Source organism: Pan paniscus, chromosome 22, assembly GCF_029289425.2.
Source record: "Pan paniscus chromosome 22, NHGRI_mPanPan1-v2.0_pri, whole genome shotgun sequence".
Classification (NCBI taxonomy): Eukaryota; Metazoa; Chordata; class Mammalia; order Primates; family Hominidae; genus Pan; species Pan paniscus.
This window is the reverse complement of record NC_073271.2, coordinates 30,940,967-30,962,551: the sequence shown is the minus strand read 5'-3', so window position 1 is coordinate 30,962,551 and position 21,585 is coordinate 30,940,967. Positions and strand designations below refer to the sequence as shown.

The window sequence follows — 21,585 nt, the reverse complement described above, 5'->3', positions numbered from 1 at the left end:
CGGTGGGTGTTGAATTTCTAGGTGCACTGAGTGTACATCCCGAGTGTGTGTGTCCGTGGGTGTTGGATTTCTAGGTGCACTGAGTGTACATTCTGAGTGTGTGTGTCGGTGGGTGTTGAGAGTGTGTGTGTTTTCAGACCTGCCCTCTTCCTGTAACTGGCCGTGTGAGATTGGGCAAATGACATAACCTCTCTGAACCTCACTTCCCACACATTAGTTAAAAACCAAGGCTGATTTCTGTAGCCATTCTCCAGTTCTGAAGTACTCCAACCTTGTGGTGTTGTCTTAGCTTAACGATATGAGAAGAAATTGGGGCGGGGGAAAGTGAGGCTACCCATAGTTACGTAGCACTGGACAATATATAAGCATGCATATATAATATGAATTAGAATGTATACTGACATACTATATACCATTATATAGTTTATATTATGTAGTATATATAATATACATGTGGTATGGTAAATAATATTGAAGAATATTTCCCAACATTAAATTAGCCAGCAGATGGTTAGGTTTGCAATTAGGGAGATTTATTTTACCATCTGCAAGGGGCTTCAGGAAGGGTCACATTCAGTACTGTCACTTTGAAATCCTAATGACCCTGCAACCTAAAGGTTAGACTGTGATACCAGGAAAAGTAAGCTGTTCTCTACACACATTGATTTCTTTTCCATTGTCATAAAACAGTAGCAAATCAAAGGAAGAAAACCCCATATTTTTATATCCAGATTCATGTAGTGAGTATCCAATTGACTGGCCAACATCTTCTGAAATACAGATATCCTTTTAAAATTGACTATATACAATTCTTATATGCTTTTAGAAGAACCACAATTTTATACATGTATATACAGAGAGAAATATATCTTTTTGGTATTATGCTTTTGCATAGATTTGGCTCAACGGCTCATCATGACAGTCTTCTGAGTATATACCTTCCTCATTTTTCTGCTAAGAATCTATCAAGAAAACTAGTAAACCCATATCGGAAACATAGACTAATATGTTGTTGACTGCCAGAAAATTCTTTATTCTATCTAACCAAAATTTTCCAAGAAACGGTGGCAATTTAACCTTATCTGGTTTCTTTAATGGAAGATCATATATTACATTTATGTTACTTACAGCCACAGATCACAATGGTGTCTTGAAAAAGGCAGCTCAGTTATCAACGAGATATGCATACCTGCTCAGTTTATTTTGTATGGCAGAAAAGTGCAAGCTGGTCTCACTATCCGTCACAAAATATCATAACATTTAAGGATGGCCTAATGAGCAGCCAACCCCGAAAACAATAGGAATGCCTTTGGAATGAAGTAAAATTTTGCAAATGGCATTGACTTATTTTTATTATATACAATTTTTTTCCCCGTTTTTGGATTTTTATGACTCTGCATACATAATAAAATTCCAAGCAAGTACTTTCATTTTTTTCAAAAATGAGAAAATGGTAATTTAGGACCTTTTTCAACTCTGCTTAAGATTAAGATGTCCCAGGGTGAAATCTTGATGTGCCCACTACTTTAAAGCACCGCCCTGTAAACATTCACAGTTGATTCCAAACATGCTGAAGAAGCCAAGCTGCCAGCATGCAGGTGTTCAGAGCTGCATCCTGGTTCTACCCAAGGGCTTGACCCAGGGTCGAATTCCCTGTTGCCCTCTAAAGCCCGGTACTCAGTGAGAAAGAAGAAAAGTGAATTGGATAGTAGACATTTTCCATACTCCTCTATTTAACATTCGGGGGGCAAATGAGCCTTTTAACTGAACACAGATACAGGAAACTGAAGACATAAAGTATTCATTTTCCCCAGCTTGAAAGTTTATATCGGAAGTTCCTATATTTCATGCAAAATATTGCTATTTGGCACATGAGGTCTGATGGTTTCAGAAAGTAAGAATTAGATGTTCCTTTGATCTAGCTTATAAGTGCATCCGAACCACACCTTGAATATGATAATGCTTCTCATTTCCCCTGTGCCTTGGTGTTACAGCTCTCCAGCACCATTGTGAGCCTGAGGGTCAAGACCCCTACCAAGGCAATAACGTTCCTACTTACTCCCAGAACACACGTGGGGAGAGTGGAATGGGCTCTTCCCCAATCCTCCAGCATTAAACTCAGCCCTGAGACTCCCAGGGCTTAGAAAACAGCTTAGAGTGAAGAATTGTTTTCTCTGAGAGTTATGCCTGAACACTTCTGCTAAAGCAGACAGTCATCAGTTAATCTCTATAAATGACTACAATTTTGGCAGGTATCAGCTGGTATAGAAATTGCTCACAAGTTAAAGCTCTCATTTCTAAGTATATAGTAATGAGGGGGACTAATTAAAATAAAAAACAAAGAAACAAACAAACAAAAAATACCTCACGTTGTGCCTGACCACAGGACTGGCTTACCTGGAATGATGATTCCTGTTGGGTGTCTCCGTGGCACAGGTCCCCACGCTTGCTGGCTAAGAGAGACACAACTGCCAAGAGCTTTTCTTCCAAGGCTGGCTGTAGACTCTACCACGTCAAGTGCTGTGTATTCAGAATGACCTCGCTCACATCACTCTCCTGGGTCACCCACTGTCCTTGACACAGTGTTCTTCAAAAATGCCACTAAGTGCCTGAGGAATGTGAAGTTTTGAAATGAGCACAAAACCTGCCGGCAGACTTTGCCGACTGGCATTATTTCTGAGGCAGATAGAGCTCTCCACAATCATGGTTCCTGCCTTCTTCTTTACCCCAACTCGTAATGCCAGGCATTAGACTGTGGTAGGAGGTTAAAGGGCTGAGTTACTACGTTTTGAATGGTTGTTCCATTGGAATTGTTTGTTTTTCTGCAAGAAAACTGCAGATTTTTCAGTTTGATCATCAGGAAGCCAAGGATCTATGGCAGAGATAAGAGGAGGGAGGAGCTAAGGAAGGCTTCATCCAGAGGCACTGAGTCACACCATGGCTGACCAACACAGAGCGTTCTAGAAAAAAGACATTTTCATACTTCTGAGGGAAAGGGATGATGGGGGTTGCTGCAAGACCTGGCCCCATGGCCTTTCATCCACAAAGCCGGTGCTTAAAATACTCAGCCGAGAACAGGCCTCCCACATGCATGCTGAGCCTGCGTGACTCAGGCTGTTTGCGTTCAAGTCTCCTGTTGTGGGCTGGAGCGCTGAATCAGAGTCCAGATTTGCCTTGGTGACACATGACAAGAGGGGCCATTGCATTTGAACTACATAAATATTATGCTTAAGTATTTTTCCTCATTTTGGAGCCAAACAGGTCTCGTTAATGATAAAATCACTGCAATATAGTGGGCCCTTTTTTTCTGGTCTGGAATTTGAGACAATGTCAACTGTGCCAAGGGGCCTGGCAGCAGGAAGAAATGGCCAGCCATGGAGATTTGCAGCCATCATGCAAGTTATACCATTTAATTTTATAATTGTAGCCATTGGGAGCTGGACTACAGTGCACTTCTCGTGGTCTGCTCTTACCCCAGGCTGCGGGAGTGGAATCAAGGGGACCTCTTTCTAGTCTAGGATTGGGTCAGGGCATGTGAAAGAGCACTTTATGGGGGCAGCGGGCAGGCTGTTTCTCAATCTGGCTTTGGGGACATTTGACAATAGGGAACAGAGGTTGTGCAATCGATCAAGGACTCTTTATTGGAACCATAAGGCTGAGGAAGCAGCAGGAGGCCATTGTCTTTAAAAGAGAAATGAATGGCCCAGGCCTCCTGTGGCTACCTCCCTACCTTGGAGCCTCAGCTTTGCACGACAGGACTGGCTCTGGTTTAAGGACATTTTGAGAAAACCGTAGGCCCCAGTCCCCCATGAGTGGCCTCTGCTTGCTGCTTCCTGGTGACAGTTGTTTTGGTGAAGAGCATGATGAGGACAGTTGCTATCTATATAGACACCGAGGGGCCCACCATCCCACCCTATATAGACACTGAGGGGCCCATCATCCCATCCCACCAGTCCTGAGCCCCCTGGGGAAGCTCACCAGATAGGCTGTAGCTACCTCTGGGCTCCAGTGGGCCTATTCTGCTGGGAATATTGGACAAGACACAGGCGAGGCCTTCCTGTCAACTCCTTCTTAGGGGTACATGGGGGAGTCGGCTTCAGGGAAGAAGGAATGCTTGTGAAAAGCCTGTGAGGAGAGGGAGAGGGACAGGGGCTGAGGGGCTGAGGATGCCCTGCGTGTACCTGGAAATCGGACCTCCCCAGAGGCTGTGGGTTTGCAGCCACGCCTCATTTCCTCTTGGAAGGGGCCCTACCACTAAGCTGCGGGGCCCACTTTGCCGCCTCTAAAACGTGCCAGTGGCTGGGTTTGCAGTAAGGAACAGCCGTTCTGATGCCCCTGGGAGGCCACCTTTCCTGGCTGCCACAGCATAGCCCCTGGCATGTGGCCATGTGCCAACAATTAATGCACCTCTTTCCCTCCTGGCATCACCACCACCGCCAAGTTCTGTATCTCAGTGAGTTGTGCCCATTGGAAGTGGGTGTAGAGGGTTGGGGAGGGTGCCAAGGCCCAGACTGGGGGAGCACTCTGTGGCCAAGGCGGTGAAAGGGGGCCCATTCTGCTGAGAGGACAGTGGCCCCAAATTCAGCTGGCATATCTCTAGCGAGTCTATGTTGGGGTGAGGGGAGAGAGAGGGGAAAGACAAGAAAAGCCCCAATTTTAGGAAATCCACAATACTTTTTCTGATCTCTTCCCTCCCTCCTTCCCTCCTCCCATCCCCTCCCCTCCCTGCTCCCCACAATAGGACATCGGCAGAAACTAGATGATCAGACCAAGCCCGGGAGCTTGTCCTTTTCCGAGCGGCTCAGTGAACTGGAGCAGCTGCGGCGCACAGCCATGAGGGTCAGCCCACACCACCCAGCCCCCACGCCCAACCCTCGTGCCTCCCTGAACCACTCCACTGCCTTTAACCCTCAGCCTCAGAGTCAGATGCAGGGTAAGTACCAGACGGAGCCCACTGCCCGCCTCTCCTGCACCTGGGCCACCACCCACAGCTGGCCCCCATGTGCACACACCTTCCCAGACCAACTGGGGTTTCCCCTTGATGCTCAGAGAAAGGCCTCGAACCAACAGCACCACCTGGGAGCTGTTGGAAATGCAGAGTCTTGGGCCCCACCCACCCCAGACCCACCGAGTCAGATCTGCATTGTAACCAGATCCCCACAAGGAAAAGCACTGCTACAGAGGATACGAGGAGCTCTGGGTATGGATATCCATATTGGATAGATAGCTCTCTTGAATTTTTTAAGAGTTAGCTTTGGCTATGCTATTTTTTTACCTATCCATTAGGCTTGAAGACACACACGCAGACACACACACACACACACGTCAAGCAAAGTGAAGATGGGATGTTTCAAGTTCTCGCTATTGCCACATTATTTGTGGGTTTTGTATCTAGTGTTTTTTTTATTATTAAGAAATAGTTGAAATGTATGGATGTCATCACATCAAGGGTGTTATTTGCAAATCAATAGAGAATGCAGGTCCCCCCAGCCCATGGGGCTAGCTGGCAATTACTAAAGCGCTGTAAGATGCAATAATTGCCTGAGGCCCACTGTGCCAAATTAGATAATACAAGAAGTTCATTTACACTGTAGACCAGTGACGTCAATGACTGTTTGCTCTGTGATACCGTTTCAAAAATCCAAAATGCAGACTTTTCTCTGTGCCATGCAGGATGCAGCTATGTGTGATATGGTTTACAGTAATATTTCTTTCTCAAAGTAGCAGGCTTGTTAAGGAAAAGATAAGCAACACATCTGGGGAAAAGGGCAGGTGGCCAGCAATCGATGTGGTAGCTCTTTGCCCCTCTCGGACAGCAGGAATTAGCTTCCCCAGGCATTTTCTGTATGTGAGTTGTATTGTGGGATGTACAAATATCATCTGTTCCTTTGGGTTTCCAGGCCAGTAGCCCTCTATTTTGGGTTCAAACATGGGTTCTCAGGCCGGGCGCGGTGGCTCACACCTGTAATCCCAGCACTTTGGGAGGCCAAGGCGGGCGGATCATGAGGTCAGGAGATGGAGACCATCCTGGCTAACATGGTGAAACCCCGTCTCTACTAAAAATACAAAAAATTAGGCAGGCATGGTGGCGGGTGCCTGTAGTCCCAGCTACTCGGGAGGCTGAGGCAGGAGAATGGTGTGAACCTGGGAGGTGGAGGTTGCAGTAAGCCGAGATTGCACCACTGCACTCCAGCCTGGGCAATAGAGCGAGACTCCGTCTCAAAAAACAAACAAACAAACAAACAAAAACATGGGTTCTCAAAAGGCATGCCCACTGTCTTCCATGGAGCTTGACAGCCCATGCCATTAGCTCTCACTGTTAGGTTTCTGGGGAAGGTTCTTCTACTTGATTGGAAAATTTCCAAATAAATCTTTCCAGAAGATACTATGCACACAGCTAAGTGGCCTGTCTGTGGAGTAACCCTTTTGTAAACAAACAGAAACCTAAAGCTTGATGTTTTGGGGGGCTGCCTGTCATCTATAGGTTCATTTAGGTGTATTTAGGAAGAGGATCCATGAAACCACTGGTTTCCTGTTACATAATAATCATTAATAATGATTTAAAATGTGTACATTGATTTTTTAAAATTCCAAAATACAAGCGTATATGGTAAATTAAGTCAAGTGGTATGTTCAGTGAGCGAGATGGGCTTGGGGCAAAACAATACTTTGCTTCCAAAGAGGATACAACTCTCAAGGAGATTCTTTCATCTTGCCTTTAAGATCATTTAAACTAATTCACATAATCTTCAGAAAACTAATTCACATCATCTACTCATGTGTAAAATCAAAAGGAAGACTCTGTTTTCTTAGTCTCTCATTGCCTAACTGGCCATTTATACTACTAGGTTGATTAAGGGATTTGCCTTTTTCTGCTGATATGGGAACAAAAAGTCTTAAGCATTTTTAAAGGCAATGGAAAATTCAGCCACATGGGGGAAAATTGATATTGTCACCATTGAGTTGCTCTGTTTCTTGGTGAAGAGTGAATCCAATCTGATTTCCTTCTTCATCAGATATGCCTCTTTAACAAAAAAAAAAAAAAAAAAAATGGGGGGAAGTTGCACATTGAATTCTCATCCTCTGAAGCTCCTGGGCAAAAGCATTATTGTGGACCGTGTGATGGGCATTCGTCAGCTCTTTGGAGACCTATATGCTTAGTAGAGTATCAGGTTTAACACTAAGCATCGCCCCTTTTTTGTTCCTCTTGAAAACTTTTACTTCTGCAACATTTAAGAAATCATAACTCGCTTTTAGAGTTCCCTACGGGCTTGGTTGCTACTCTAAAGAATGTGTGAACTATATTGCTGGTGTTCTTTCTTTCCAAAATATGAATTTGATATTCAGTACTTCACTTGTAAAATTTTAGGAACAACTTTTAAAAAATAAGTATCCAGAATATTTTCATGTGAAACAACTTTTCCTTTTCCTTTTGTTCTTTCTTTCCTATAAGAAAACGCTGTTTTACGCTAATCATGTTTTGAGTAGACCCTTGGGCTTTTTCTCTTGAAATTGGAAAGTTAACAGGCATAATATGCAAGTCTTGTTCAGCCAAGACCTTCAGTTTGTTCTTGACAGTAGGAAAATGCTTATTTTCCAGGCTCAGCCCTGAAGTTTCTATGTTATATTTACGAAGATACTTTAAGAAATACAGCATGTGTTTCTGGCTTTCTTTGAAATGGCAGTGGTAGTTTTCAGAAAAATATCCAATTTGTCAGAGTAGTTCTACAGTGGTGCTGTCCAGATGCATGAATGTTTTTCAGCTTTACAGAAATGTCAGTAACTGGGGGTTTGGCGAGCTTGCCGGGATTTATAGAGAGGCTCAGGAACCCTACCTTGCTAGGACTTTATCAGAAGGGTTATGCCAGCTCCTCTAACTCTGTCAGCAAGAAAATACTGATATAGAATAGCACCAATACTTACCTAGAATCACATGTGCTGGAGGGTCACTCAAAATAGACATCTCAAATTATCTGAAGCACGGTACAGATTGAGAGGGGGCAAGTTGTCATGCCACTAAACCACTGTTTATTTGTTGAGGTCTTAACTATTAAAGGGCTGAGGTTTATTTCAACTTCCTATTTTACCAGGTCTTAAACTGGTAAAGCCATTTTGTCATGAAATAGAATAGAAAGCCATTTTGTCATGAGTAGACCCTTGGGCTACACGTTTCTCCCAGTCAGGACACCATCATTAACTTCTACGATCGAGTCTTAGAATTCTTTTTTAATTTATTTCAAAAGATAGAACAGGGCAGATTCTAGAGCTGGTGGTACCGATGCCTGTTCAGTCACAACTCCCACCTAGAGATGGGTTTGGGCAACCCGAGTGAGTGATTTTAAAATTTCACCCCTGATTGACCAAATATGATGTATCACATTTAAGGTGTCGTAATTTCCTCCTTTCTGGGAATATGAGGATGGAGTAATAGATGCTGGTACAGAAAACTGAAACCTAGATAAACTAGGAAGCCCATTTTGTTGTTCTTCTGCATGCTGGTTGTCATAAGCATGTAGGAAGAAGATTTAACTCTTTAACTGGACCAGTTGTGAGCTATTTTGACGTGGGTCAGACATTTGTATATATTATTCCATTCCCTCAACAATCCTGTGGTATCATTTATAGACAGAGAAATCGAAATTCAGAGGTTAAAAATTGCCCAATATCTCAAAGATTGTAAGTGATGAATTTGGACGCAAACCCAGACCTTCCTTGCTACAAAGCCAATGCAAGTGGGGTGGCCGTTCCCTGGGCGTGCACCCTTGGGTCAAGGATCGATTTACTACAGGGCTGACCAGTGTCGAGAAGAATCCCAATCACCAAAGGAGGGATGGAAGAAGTGTTGGGCTATCCACTCACTTGGCATTCTTGTACTGAACATGTTCTATTATAATTAGATGTTGATAATAAGAAGAATTTTGGGGCCAGGCTGTGTGGTGGGCACCTTAATAAACTGTCTCCTTTGGTACATGTGCATTTGTTTATAAAGTTTGGGAGAAAAGAAAACTCAGAATAATGAATCTCTAAATAAGAGTGAAAGAGGGAGTATATGAGCAGGGAGAAGGCTTACCAGCCACTCTGTTTACTTTATTGGGGCCATTGCCTTCCTACTTTTGAAGTTCATTGGGACCAAGTGCTTATCATCCAAACCCAGTCAACATCTGATCCACTTTTATGAGTATGCGTGCCTCACTTTGAGTGTTCCATATGGCCAAGAGGGGTCCCTGACCTCTCAAATCATCTCTTGATTTTTAGTATTCCAAGTAACTTCTGTCTTGCTAATTATTTTCCCCCAAAATTAAAGTTACTTAGGAAGGACTATATTCTGGTGCTGCTGTCTGCAAAACTCTGAGATACTGAAATGACCCTGTTTCTCAGCTGTATAGAGTTATTTAAGTCCGTCTGATTCTCTCTTTATCATCTGGATAGACAAAAGGAAGAAAACCTTTCCACCTTCCTGTAGGAGAAGGAGATAAATCCTCTTTCCAGCCTTGGAGGTAAAATATCCAACTGCATTGCATTGCTTTCCTTTCTCTCTCCCTCTCCTTCCCTCTCTTCCTTACTCTTCTAGCAATTTGAAGTTTAAAAACAAAGGGAGTAGGGACTATTTGATTACCTTGGAAGTGGAGGCTACAATCAAACACCAGAAATCCTCATATGTGAATCTAAAAATGGTCATTTAATGGTTACACAAAGTAACATATTCAGAATGTGAGAAATTAATTTATATAATAGGCTACAAACATGACAGGTGAATGGTTTTATTTAAAAATAGCTTTTAACAAGGTGTAGTAGGGTATGAGAGCCTTTCCAGGTCTATAGCATTATAATCTTACCCCGACAACAAGCCTGAATCAGGTGTTCACAGGAATAAATAAAAATGATTAAAGGAAAGAAGGGAGAGAGAGAGAAAAAATGAAAACCAGTGGGATGACTGCAGAGATTCACTGCAGGGCTTGATCTTAATGACGAAATATTTCTTCTGTAGACTGCATATGTTCTGAACTTTCCCCTTATGCTTGTAAATATGTAGGCCAGCACACCCACGCACTAAAAGGTTTCATTTGGAAGAATAATAGTTTCAGCAAAGATGTAGTTGGAGCATGTATTTGATATTGATGGCTACATATCAGAAGGCTTGAGCTGGGAATCTAATAGCCGAGAAAGATCGCAGATTATAGTGGCTAAGAAAGAATGAGGGCTCAACAGGCAGACTACCTTAGTTTCTACCACATTCACTATAGGACTTTTGGCAAGTTACTTAACCTTTTAAAGCCTTAGTTTTCTTATCTGCAAAAGAGGAGTAATAATTATACTAGCAGATCCTAGGACCACTGTGAAACATAAAGCAGTGGACATTAGAGCCAGCCCATGGTTAACACTCAAAAACTGTTAGCTGTTATGATCAACATCAATAATATCAAGTTGTCGTAGTCTTATATATTATAGACTGGGTAATATATAAAGAAAAGTTTATTCGGCTCATGGCTATGGAGGCTGGGAAGTCCAAGAGCAAGGTGCCATCATCTGCTGAGAGTCATCCCATGGCAGATAGGTGGAAGGGCAAGAGAGCATCTGTCAGAGAGCTCACTTTTATGACAAAGCCACCTCCATGATAACTAACTTACTCCCTCGATGGTAGCATGAATTCATTCGTGAGGATGGAGCCCTTATGACTCAATCACCTCCCAAAGGCCCCACCTCTCAACATTGCCATGATGGCAACCAAGTTTCCAACATATGAACTTTTGAGAAGACACATTCAAACCATAGCATTCCACCTCTGACCTCCCCAAATTCATGTGATTCTCATTTTAAAAATACATTTATTCCATCCCAGTGGTCCCCAAAGTCTTAACTCTTTCCAGCATTAACTCAAAAGTCAAAAGTCCAAAGTCTTGTCTAAACCAGATATGGGTGAGATGCAAGGAAACATTTAAAGCAAATTCCGTTAGCTTTGTGAAATCAAAAACAAGTCTACTATAATACTTCCAAAATATAATGGTGGGACAGACACAAGGTAGAAATTCCTACTCCAAAAGAGAAAAACAGGCAAGAAAATAGGGGTAACTGGTCCCATCTAAGTTCAAAATCCAACAGGGTAAACAATATTAAGTCTTAAAACTGGAGAATAATCTCCTTTGACTCCATGTTCTGCCTTCTGGATACAATGGGGCTAAGGCTAGGCCCCCAAGGCCTTGGGCAGCCCTGCCCCTACAGTTTTGCTGGGCTCAGCCCAAACTTCACCTCTCTCAAGTTGAAGTCTTGTGTCTGCAGCATTACCAGGCTAGAGTTGCACACTGGTGGCTCTGCAGTTCTGGGTTCTCAGGAATAGCCCCAATTCTGTGTCTCCATTAGGCACAGCCTTAGTGGGGACTCTTTGTGGCAGCTTCAACCTCACATTTCTGTTCAACATTGCCCTGCTAGGTACTGTCTGCAGTGGTATTCCCCTGTGGTAGGTCTTGGCCTGAGCTTCTAGGCAGTCTGTGGCATCCTTCGTAATCTAGGTGGAGGAAGCCATGCTTCCACAGCATGTATTCTGCATGCCTACGGAATTAGCACCACATAGAGACCATCAAGGCATACTGCTTGTGCCCTTCAGAATGGCAGCCTAGCTATACCTAGGCCCACTGAAGCCACAGCTGGGGTGGCCAAGGTGTGCTGCACCAGGATGCAGGAAGCAGAGACTAGAGGCAGCCCTGGGCAGTGAGCCCATGAAGGGTGCCCCAGGCCTGTCCCCTAAAATCATTCTACCCTCCTAGAGCTCTGGGCCTATGATAGGAGGAGCAACTTGAAGATCTCTGAAATGCTTTTCGGGGTCTTTCTCCCATTGTTTTGATGAACAGAATCTGTCTTCCTCGCATTCATACTAATCTCTTTGGCAAATGGTTGCTTGGCCACACCCTTAGTACTCTCTTCCAAATACACTTTCACTCTTTACATGGCCAGGCTGCGAATTTTCCAAATCTTTCCATTCTGCTTCTCTTTTAATTGCAAATTTCATCTTTAAGTCATTCTTTTGCTATCACATCTCACTATATGTAGTTAAAAGTAGCCACACAGCAGCCTCAATGCTTTGCTGCTTAAGTATTTCTTCCACAAATATCCTAGTTCATCCCTCTTAAGTTCTGCATGCCATTAAGTCCTAGGACACAGACACAATTTCACCCAGCTCTTTGCAACCTTATATTTTATAAATATGGCCTTTACTCCAGTTTCCAATACCTTGTTCCTCATTTCTATCTGCAGCCTCATCAGAATGGCCTTTACCAGCATTCTACCAGCACTCTGGTCACATACACTTAAGTAATCACTTAAGTAATCTCTACGAAGATTTAGACTTCCCCTAGTTCTGAGGTCTTCTTTCAGAGCCCTCACCAGAATTGCCCCTAATGGCAGAACCGTTCTTGGCAATGCAGGCTTTTTTCTAGCCTGCTCCTCCAAACTTGTTCAGCCTTCACGGTTATACAGTTCCAAAGCCACTTACACACTTTCAGGTATTTGTTGTAGTAACAACCCCACATCTTGGTACCAACTTTCTGTCTTAGTTCTTTTGTTAAATGCCTGAGACTGGGTAATTTATAAAGAAAATAAATTTAATTCACAGCTGGGCACAGTGGCTCATGCCTGTAATCCCACCACTTTGGGAGGCCAAGGCAGGCAGATCACTTGAGGTCGGGAGTTCGAGACCAGGCTGGCCAACATGGTGAAACCCCCATCTCTACTAAAAATACAAAAAAAAAAAAAATTAGCTGGGCATGGTGGCACACACCTGAGTCCTAGTTACCTGGGAGGCTGAGGCAGGAGAATCGCTTGAGCCGGGGAGGTGGAGGTTGCAGTGAGCTGAGATCATGTTACTGCACTCCAGCCTGGGTGACAGAGTGAGATTCTGTCTCAAAAAAAAAAAAAAAAAGAAAGAAAGAAAACAAAAGAAATTTATTTCATATGGTTCTGGAGGCAGGGAAGTCCAAGAGCATGGTGCTGGCATCTGGTGGGGTCCTTGCTGCATTAACCCAAGGCAGAAAGCAAGGGGCACAAGAAAGCATGTGCAAGAGAGCTTGCTTTTATAACAAAGGCACTTCACCAATAACCCACTCATGTGATTATGGCATTAATCCATTTATGAGGGCAGAATCCTCATGACCCATTTGCTCCCTGCAAAGGCCTCATCAACACCACCACAGTGGGATCTAAGTTTCCAACATGTGAACTTTTGAGGGACATAATCAAACCACAGCACAAGTATATTAGTTTCCTGTGGCTGTTTTAACAAATAACCACAAACTTGGTGGCTTAAAACAACAGAAATGTATTCTCTCTTAGTTCTGGAGGCCAGAAGTCCAAAATCAAAGTGTTGGCAAGACCATACATTCTCTGAAGCCTCTAGGGGAGGATACTTCCTTATCTCTTCCAGCCACTGGTGGCATTCCTTGGCTTGTGACTGTATCAGACTGTATCATTCCAACTTCTTCTTCCCTCTTTATATGGCCTCCTTTGTGTCATCTCTTTTGTCTCTTATAAGGATACATGTTACTATATTTAGACCCACCCAGGTAATTCATGATGAACTCAAAATCCTTCACTTAATTATAGCTTCAAAGGCCCTTTTCCAAATAAGGTCACATTCACAGTTCTGGAGGTCAGGAAATGGACATATCTTTTCTAGAGCCACCGTTCAAACTGCTGTATCTTTGTACAAAAGACAGGGGACATCAGACCACTGACCAGGCACAGCAGGTGAGTCCAGAGATAACTCTCCCAAGTCCATCCCCCAGAACAAACATGGTAGACAGGTAAATGTGAACTGAACATCTCATGCACAAATGCCCCAATCGTGTTACTATAACCTCAGTCCATCATTTGTTTGAACGCAACATCATAGATTTTTATTTCCCAGCCAGAAAAATGTATGATTTTTTTTAGATGAGATCAGATATTTCCTTAATATTTTCTAGAGCACCTATACCGATGGAATCAGAGGTCCTGACAGTCATAGAGAAAGAGCTCTCTTCCCTGTGTCCAGGGAGCAGTGCCAGATGGGGAAACAGGAGGCCCAGGTGCCTCTTGTCCTAGCCTCCAAAAGCTCATGACAGCTTAGATGGTAGGAACAGAAACATGGGAACAAAAGATGACATGATGACCAAAGCCAGACAGTTGGGATGGACTCAAGAATTTGACCTCCCAAAGCCAGGCATGTCACTGTTGTTTTGAAGCAAGCTGCCTTTTAAAAAAGTGACTTGATTGCCAGGCATTGTTGACTACACACCCATTTCAAAAGGATGGTGATTTACAAATTGCCTGAAGATAGTCTTTCAAATTTGGACATTTAAAAAAGAAACTTTTACTGTAGTCATGAAGTAGTATCAAAGTTTACCACAAGTTTGTATTGAGAGAAGAACAAACAATATATGCTAATATGAAAAACAGCTCTACTTAGAAAGCTACTGCTTGGGTTTTCTTATTAGGCATAGTTCTCCAGACTGAGTTGGTTTTACTCATCTACATGATTTTTCCTTGCCTTATGGAACAGAAATTCAGGCCCACTCGAATTCAGTTATTTTAGGGCTCTTTAAAATCCAGTATTTGTGATTTAAATGATGCGGAGGGACTTTCATTACCTCTGTCTTTGCTTATTTCTCTCTGGCCCTCAGAACACCCCACCCTGACCTTTAGGGGAAATTGACAGAGGCAGAGGGTTTCACCTGCCTCAATTGTCACCAGCCCTGTTACATTCCTCCTTCCAAGCCTTAGCCTCACAGGGACCTTCTCATTATTGAACAATTGCCTTCAAAGCAGTAGAATAGCCCAATTGTTATGGAGATTAAAGATACCGATTGCAAAACTCCTGTAAATAAAATCTTCACTGACAAACCCAGTTTCTTTTCATAGGCTTTTCTTCTGTAATCTCTTTCTGGCAGAACATCTCATGTTTTGATGTTAGAGATTCAGTTACCAACCACAGTAAATAAAGCAAAATAATAATAGAAAAATAGTATAGAACTCACCCTAAAAACAAACATTGGCCAACCATGTTTATTTTTTGTCTCTCTTTGCACTCCTGAGAATTGATAGGGGAAGAATGTACCACCTCTTATTCAGGTGATTTCTGATTAGCAAGCTATGGAAAGTCTTCAGGTTGAGTTTTAGCCAGTTCACGCTCCCCTAAATGGCATAGAATAGACTATTTTCTGTTTTAAGAAAAAATAGAACAATGGCACCAAATGCTTGACTGAATGTTTGACTAAACGTTGACTGAATCATGGATAGGAAAGATTGGGCAGAAAAGACAGCCACTGCCTCCAGACACAGGATGCCACAATCCTGGGCACCATCATTATTCCATACAACCTTAGGGTCATTTTTAGGGTTTAGAACTTTCTCAATAGGGTTTCAAGATTTTGAAAAGTGTCTTCCAATTCTGATCTCTGTAGATCCTGTTATGGGAATTAACCTTTTTGGAAGGGGATTCTTGTTCTTAAAGATGAAATTCCCTACTTTCTTTCCTGGAGGGAATCAGTATGGGCAGAGGGAAGAGGAGATGGCGATTCTGACCTGTGTGTCTCATGTCACCTAACACCTATGGGGTGGCATGAAACTTGAGCTTTAAAACACACCAGGGGCCAGGCACAGTGGCTCATGCTGGCAATCCCAGCACTTTGGGAGACCAAGGTGGGTGGATCACCTGAGGTCAGGAGTTCGAGACCAGCCTGCCAACATGGCAAAACCCCGTCTCTACTAAAAATACAAAAATCAGCTGGGTGTGGTGGCGGGCACCTGTAATCCCAGCTACTTGGGAGGCTGAGGCAGGAGAATCGCTTGAACCTGGGAGGCAGAGGTTGCAGTGAGCCGAGATCAGGCCATTGTACTCTAGCCTGGGTGACAAGAGTGAAACTCCATCTGAAAAAAAAAAAAAAAAAAAAAACCACCAGGAATGGAAATGGTGCTTAATTCCTCTACCGTCTTGGTTCTTCCACCCAGTCTGAACTGGGTCACTGAATCTTAGCCTCCGTAAGTCAACATCATCAGTTCCGTTTAATAAGACTTGGGCCACTATAATGTCCAGCTCAATCCTCCTGGAAGTATGGAGGACACTGCAGGATCCTTCAGTTGATGTCATAAAAGCAAAGCATCCCTAGGGAAGATCTGTGAGTCAAGCCTCAAGGCCCTCGCTGAGTCAGTGCTAACTTGAGTATCAGGAGCTCACCCGTCTGGGACGGTTAAGTCTCCCAGCCCTGTAAATTGCCAGTTCCTGCTATGGATGATGTCCTCTTTACCTTACGGCTTTATGTGTTCAACCTGAGTCATTCTAAAGCCAGATCCAAGACCCAGAGAACTTATGCTGTGCCAGTTGCTCTTTATATCACTGGAAGGACTACATATGTACACTTGCTTTGGGATTTTTTTAAAGAACATCTCAAGATAAAAAGGGAGGAAGAAATAATGTGACTAGGGATTGCACTTCCTGGAGTTGCAGGTCACATGAGGGACACGAACATGGTGGTTTGATTAAGTCTCGCGGGATTATAACACTGTTGTGGCCACTCTCACTCCATTAGTGCATCTCTCTGCACATATCAGATAGCAAATTATATAATGATAAAGTTATTAAAATATCTGTAAAAGTCAGCACAGGCTCAAGAGCTCAACTTGGCCTTTCTGCCCACTAAGTGGTTTATTTAGCTCTCTCATCTCAAGGCCGGTTAATCTTCATCTATACTTTGTTGTAAATCACCCGCTATGTGGAACAGCCATAACTGCCTGAGTTTTAAGATGCGCTTCTGTTGGTCATCCAACAAGGCTGGTATCTTAAAGATGAATGCAGAAGCTTTTGAAGCATGAGACTCACCCATTTCCCCGTTTTAAAATGATAGCCTTTGTTTGTGATTGTGTCTATACCTGGGTTATCACAGAGCAGTTATGACAGCAAGATTATGACAAGGACATTGCCTGGTTCACATGTTTACTGAAGGGAGTAATAAAATAATGATAGCTCGTATTTATAGAACAGACCAATGTTGCTGGTTCACTGAATCCCCACCACCAGTCACCTGTAGGTGCATGACATGGTTAGGGGGAAGCATTGCCCGGAAGGTCCTGCCTGTGGTGTCTGCTTTGTTTTCACGTGACCCAGCACTGTTTCCTTTACCACCAAGTCCCAGTCCCTCATCTATCATGTAAGTGATTAACCAGGTTGTCTTCAACACTAACATTCTGTCATTCTGGATACTGCAGTTCCCGTGAATTAATGGTCACCCCTAACTAACATTCTCAGGAAAACCAGTAGGGTTGCCCCAGAGCCCCTCACTCTGCTGCTTATTTGGAAGGAGCCTTTATAGTTTTGCTGTGTGAGAGGCTCTGAGCCACCATATGTTCCTAAATGAGAGAAGCCGTTGCCCAGACATGGATCTGTTTAATTTAATATGATTTACCACAAATTACGAAGCATGACTTCAAAATTGAATTTGTGCAAAATTACTGATGGCCAATTCAGTGGAAGGGAAGGGAAATCTTGTTATTCCTATTCCAGAATCTCTTCCCGATTTCCTCATTTGATTCTTTCACGCCTTCGGGTAGGGGAGGGGAATGCATTCGCGGCTCTAGAAAGAATTGTCCTTATTTTTGAACTTTCTCCCTGGTCATACATGGCTCCCTCAGAGGAAGACACAGCACCCTGGAGATGTTAAGGCAGATGTCAGTTCTTCTGTCCATCCCTCTCCCCAGCCAGGATAGAGCTATCTTTTCCATCTCATCCTCAGAAGAGACTCAGAAGAAAGATGGCAGCCCTCAGAATGCACGTTATGAGGAAGGCAGAATGTGGGTCTGTAATTCCTCCGTGTCCCTTCTCCCCCTCTGCAAACCGTCGTAACAATAATAGTTCCTAACACATGGGAGAATTGTGAGGATTAAATGAGTTAGCCTGCAGAAATCACTTGATGCACAGCACATGGGAAGCATTGTGTGTATTTATTAATCCTTCACAAAGTCTTTGAGATATATTTTTATCAAATATTTAGCATGGATCCCGGTACACTTTCAATACTTAATAAATGGTCAGTGTTATTCTTTTTCACTATTATTGCTATTTATGTGCTCTTATTGGTGGCATTGTTGTATCACCAGTTAGGTGTACCCCTCGGTCCTCTCCAAGTCACACAGCTACTCTGCGATAATTCCCCCAGTGTCTCCTTATTCCTCGGGAGCCCCAGAGTGGATAAAGGTATTGGTGGTTTTAGTGGTATTTTCATTTGAGTTTTGTTTCCTTGGATAAACCCAAACAGGAGACCTTCCCATAACCACTGTTCCACAAGACCAAATGGTAAACTGTTAAAGTTGAAAGGACCTTAAACTTCTTTGCTCAAAGCCCTATATTTTACTCATGAGACACTCGAGGCCCAGGGAGTTTCAGTGATTTTCCGAATTAGAGGCAGACCTAACATCCAGGTTTTCTGGCTCCTGGCCCAGTGCTCTTCCCATTGGCTGGTTCGGTTCTGCCTCAGAGGTAGCCTCGGAACAGTCTCTGGGGTTGGTATGGATCATTCACTTGGGCACTGAACCATGCTGTGCGTCACACTGCCTTTTTCTGGAAATACACCATCTCAGGGAGATGCTAGGTCCCATGGTTGGGTTCAGTATCATGTGCTGCTTCTGAGTCTCCATTTTTAAAAGGTTGAATTCGTGCTAAGGAGGAGTGATTCTTTTTTTTTTTTTGAGACAGTGTTTCACTCTTGTCACCCAGGCTCACTGCAACCTCTACCTCCCGGGTTCAGGGGATTCTCCTGCCTCAGCCTCCCGAGTAGCTGGGATTACAGAGTTGGGATTACAGAGTCTGCCACCACCCCCAGCTAATATATATATTTGTATTTTTAGTACAGATGGGGTTTCAGCATGTTGGCCAGGCTTGTCTCGAACTCCTGACCACAGGTGATCCGCCCGCCTCGGCCTCCCAAAGTGCTGGGATTACAGGCATGAGCCACCATGCCTGGCTGGAGGAGGGATTCTTAAAGCATGCAAGGAAGGGAAATCCTCCTCAAAGCCACGCCCATTCTACTCAGCCCCACCCAGCAAGGAAGGGAAGTCCTCCTCAAAGCCACACCTACCCTCCTCAGCCCCACTCAGCAAGGAAGGGAAATCCTCCTCAAAGCCACGCCTACCCTCCTCAGCCCCACTCAGCAAGGAAGGGAAGTCCTCCTCAAAGCCACGCCCATTCTACTCAGCCCCACCCAGCAAGGAAGGGAAGTCCTCCTCAAAGCCACACCTACCCTCCTCAGCCCCACTCAGCAAGGAAGGGAAATCCTCCTCAAAGCCACGCCTACCCTCCTCAGCCCCACTCAGCAAGGAAGGGAAGTCCTCCTCAAAGCCACGCCCATTCTACTCAGCCCCACCCAGCAAGGAAGGGAAGTCCTCCTCAAAGCCACACCTACCCTCCTCAGCCCCACTCAGCAAGGAAGGGAAATCCTCCTCAAAGCCACGCCTACCCTCCTCAGCCCCACTCAGCAAGGAAGGGAAGTCCTCCTCAAAGCCACGCCCATTCTACTCAGCCCCACCCAGCAAGGAAGGGAAGTCCTCCTCAAAGCCACACCTACCCTCCTCAGCCCCACTCAGCAAGGAAGGGAAATCCTCCTCAAAGCCACGCCTACCCTCCTCAGCCCCACTCAGCAAGGAAGGGAAGTCCTCCTCAAAGCCACACCTACCCTCCTCAGCCCCACTCAGCAAGGAAGGGAAGTCCTCCTCAAAGCCACGCCCATTCTACTCAGCCCCACCCAGCAAGGAAGGGAAGTCCTCCTCAAAGCCACACCTACCCTCCTCAGCCCCACTCAGCAAGGAAGGGAAATCCTCCTCAAAGCCACGCCTACCCTCCTCAGCCCCACTCAGCAAGGAAGGGAAGTCCTCCTCAAAGCCACACCTACCCTCCTCAGCCCCACTCAGCAAGGAAGGGAAATCCTCCTCAAAGCCACGCCCACTCTACTCAGCCCCACCCAGCAAGGAAGGGATATCCTCCTCAAAGCCACGCCCACTCTACTCAGCCCCACCCAGCAAGGAAGGGATATCCTCCTCAAAGCCATGCCCACCCTCCGCAGCCCCACCCGGCACCCCAGCCCTGCTCCCTGTTGGGGACAACCAGCTACAGGAGACCGACAGGTCACTTCCTGAGCACAAAGCCCACGTGGGTAGCAGGCAAGGGTGAACCCTGACCTGTCCCATTACTTGCATGAATTGGATGCATTCAACAAATGTGAATGGTCAGCCTCTTTGGTGTTTTTAATGAAGCAGCTACAATAGGATTTCTTTTAACCAAGTTTCACCGTCCTGTGTGATTTTGAGTAAATACCATCCTGTGCCGATTCCTCCCACAAGCCCGGCCCTTTAAGCCTGCTTGGGGGCTGTGGCTTGGGCTGGCGGGCCAGAAGCAGGACGGCAAACAGGTGTGCGAGTGTGACAGGGCGGAGGCTGGAGCCACAGCTGTGGGAATACGAGGCTGCTTTGGCAGGCCGAGGCCAGGAGGGGTGGGAGGCTGGTGCTGACTGATGGTCCTGTCATCCCGGTTCAGGATGCCACTGCCAAACTTCATGCCAATTGCTCCCAACAGAGTGCACGGCTATGAGAGGGAGAGAGCTGGGACCAGATGAAGGCATCCCTGTGACGGCCACGTCCTTGTCCATGAATTCAGGGTCAGGGTGACGAATGGCAGGGCCAAAAGCTACCCTGGAATGTCACAGGAATTTGCAGAGACCAAATGCTCTTCTTTCAGAGGCACCAGAGTGGAGGCTCCCGCATTGACAGGTGGCTTCTGGGCCCCCTCCCTTCACTAAGACTTGGTGACTTGGTAATCCTCCCTCCTCAATGAAACTTATCTAAGAATTGATTAGGAAGAGGGACTGGAGCATGGCAGTAACTAGCAGTGCAGACCTGTCATCTCCATCTTCCCCTCCCTTAGCGTGTGGCTCTTGCCATGTCATGACCACACTCCCGGGGGCTCGAGCTCTGGGCTTGCCTCAGCAGTCTGAGAACCACAAGTTTCTAAAGAACAGGTATGAGGAGGAGAGACTTTTCTTGCTCAAAGACATGGATCCACTCAGAAACAGCATTCAATGGTGCTGTGAGTTTCCTCCCAAGTGTAATGACCTCCTCTGACTTGGGCACTTCTTACAGTGACTTTGAACTTCTGAGCATTAGAGATGAGTGAATCGCAGAAAACTAGACCCCTCGTTAGATGGATGAGCCCAGAGAGGTTAAGAGACTTGCCCAGGGTCACACAGATACCACCCATATCAGAGTGCTCAGCTTTCCTTTCCCCTCCTCCCCAGCTTGGACACATTCCTAGGATTTGGATGTAGCAATGTGAACCGTCCTGAGCAGTCCCTTCAAAACAGCACTTAGGCGAAAGAGGGGCTGTTGGAACAAGACAGGACAAACACCCGTGTGCCTCTGCACGCTGCTCCACCCAGTTTCTCATCTTTATATTACAGAAAAAGAGTCTCAAATAACCCAAACAGGCAGGGTATGATCTGCAGACAGTCTGCAGGCATCTGCCCAAGAAGCTGCCGGTCGGCTGGTCCATCCTTCTCTGATTTATGTTGTGTGTGT

The 21,585-nt window shown here is 44.9% G+C and overlaps 1 protein-coding gene across 7 annotated transcripts in view; it reads left to right on the top strand.

Annotated features, from left to right (window-relative positions):
* The window catches only part of RUNX1 (RUNX family transcription factor 1), a 264,353-nt gene that overhangs the window by 211,890 nt on the left and 30,878 nt on the right, over positions 1-21,585 (top strand). For 5 of the 7 annotated variants that reach the window (XM_003823964.6, XM_063601364.1, XM_063601366.1 and 2 more), the window contains one exon: positions 4,742-4,933. The exons of the other annotated variants lie outside the window; for them this stretch is intronic. In XM_003823964.6, the coding sequence (XP_003824012.1) occupies positions 4,742-4,933 (192 nt within the window). The remainder of the gene's footprint in view (positions 1-4,741; positions 4,934-21,585) is intronic. 7 annotated transcript variants of the gene reach the window in all.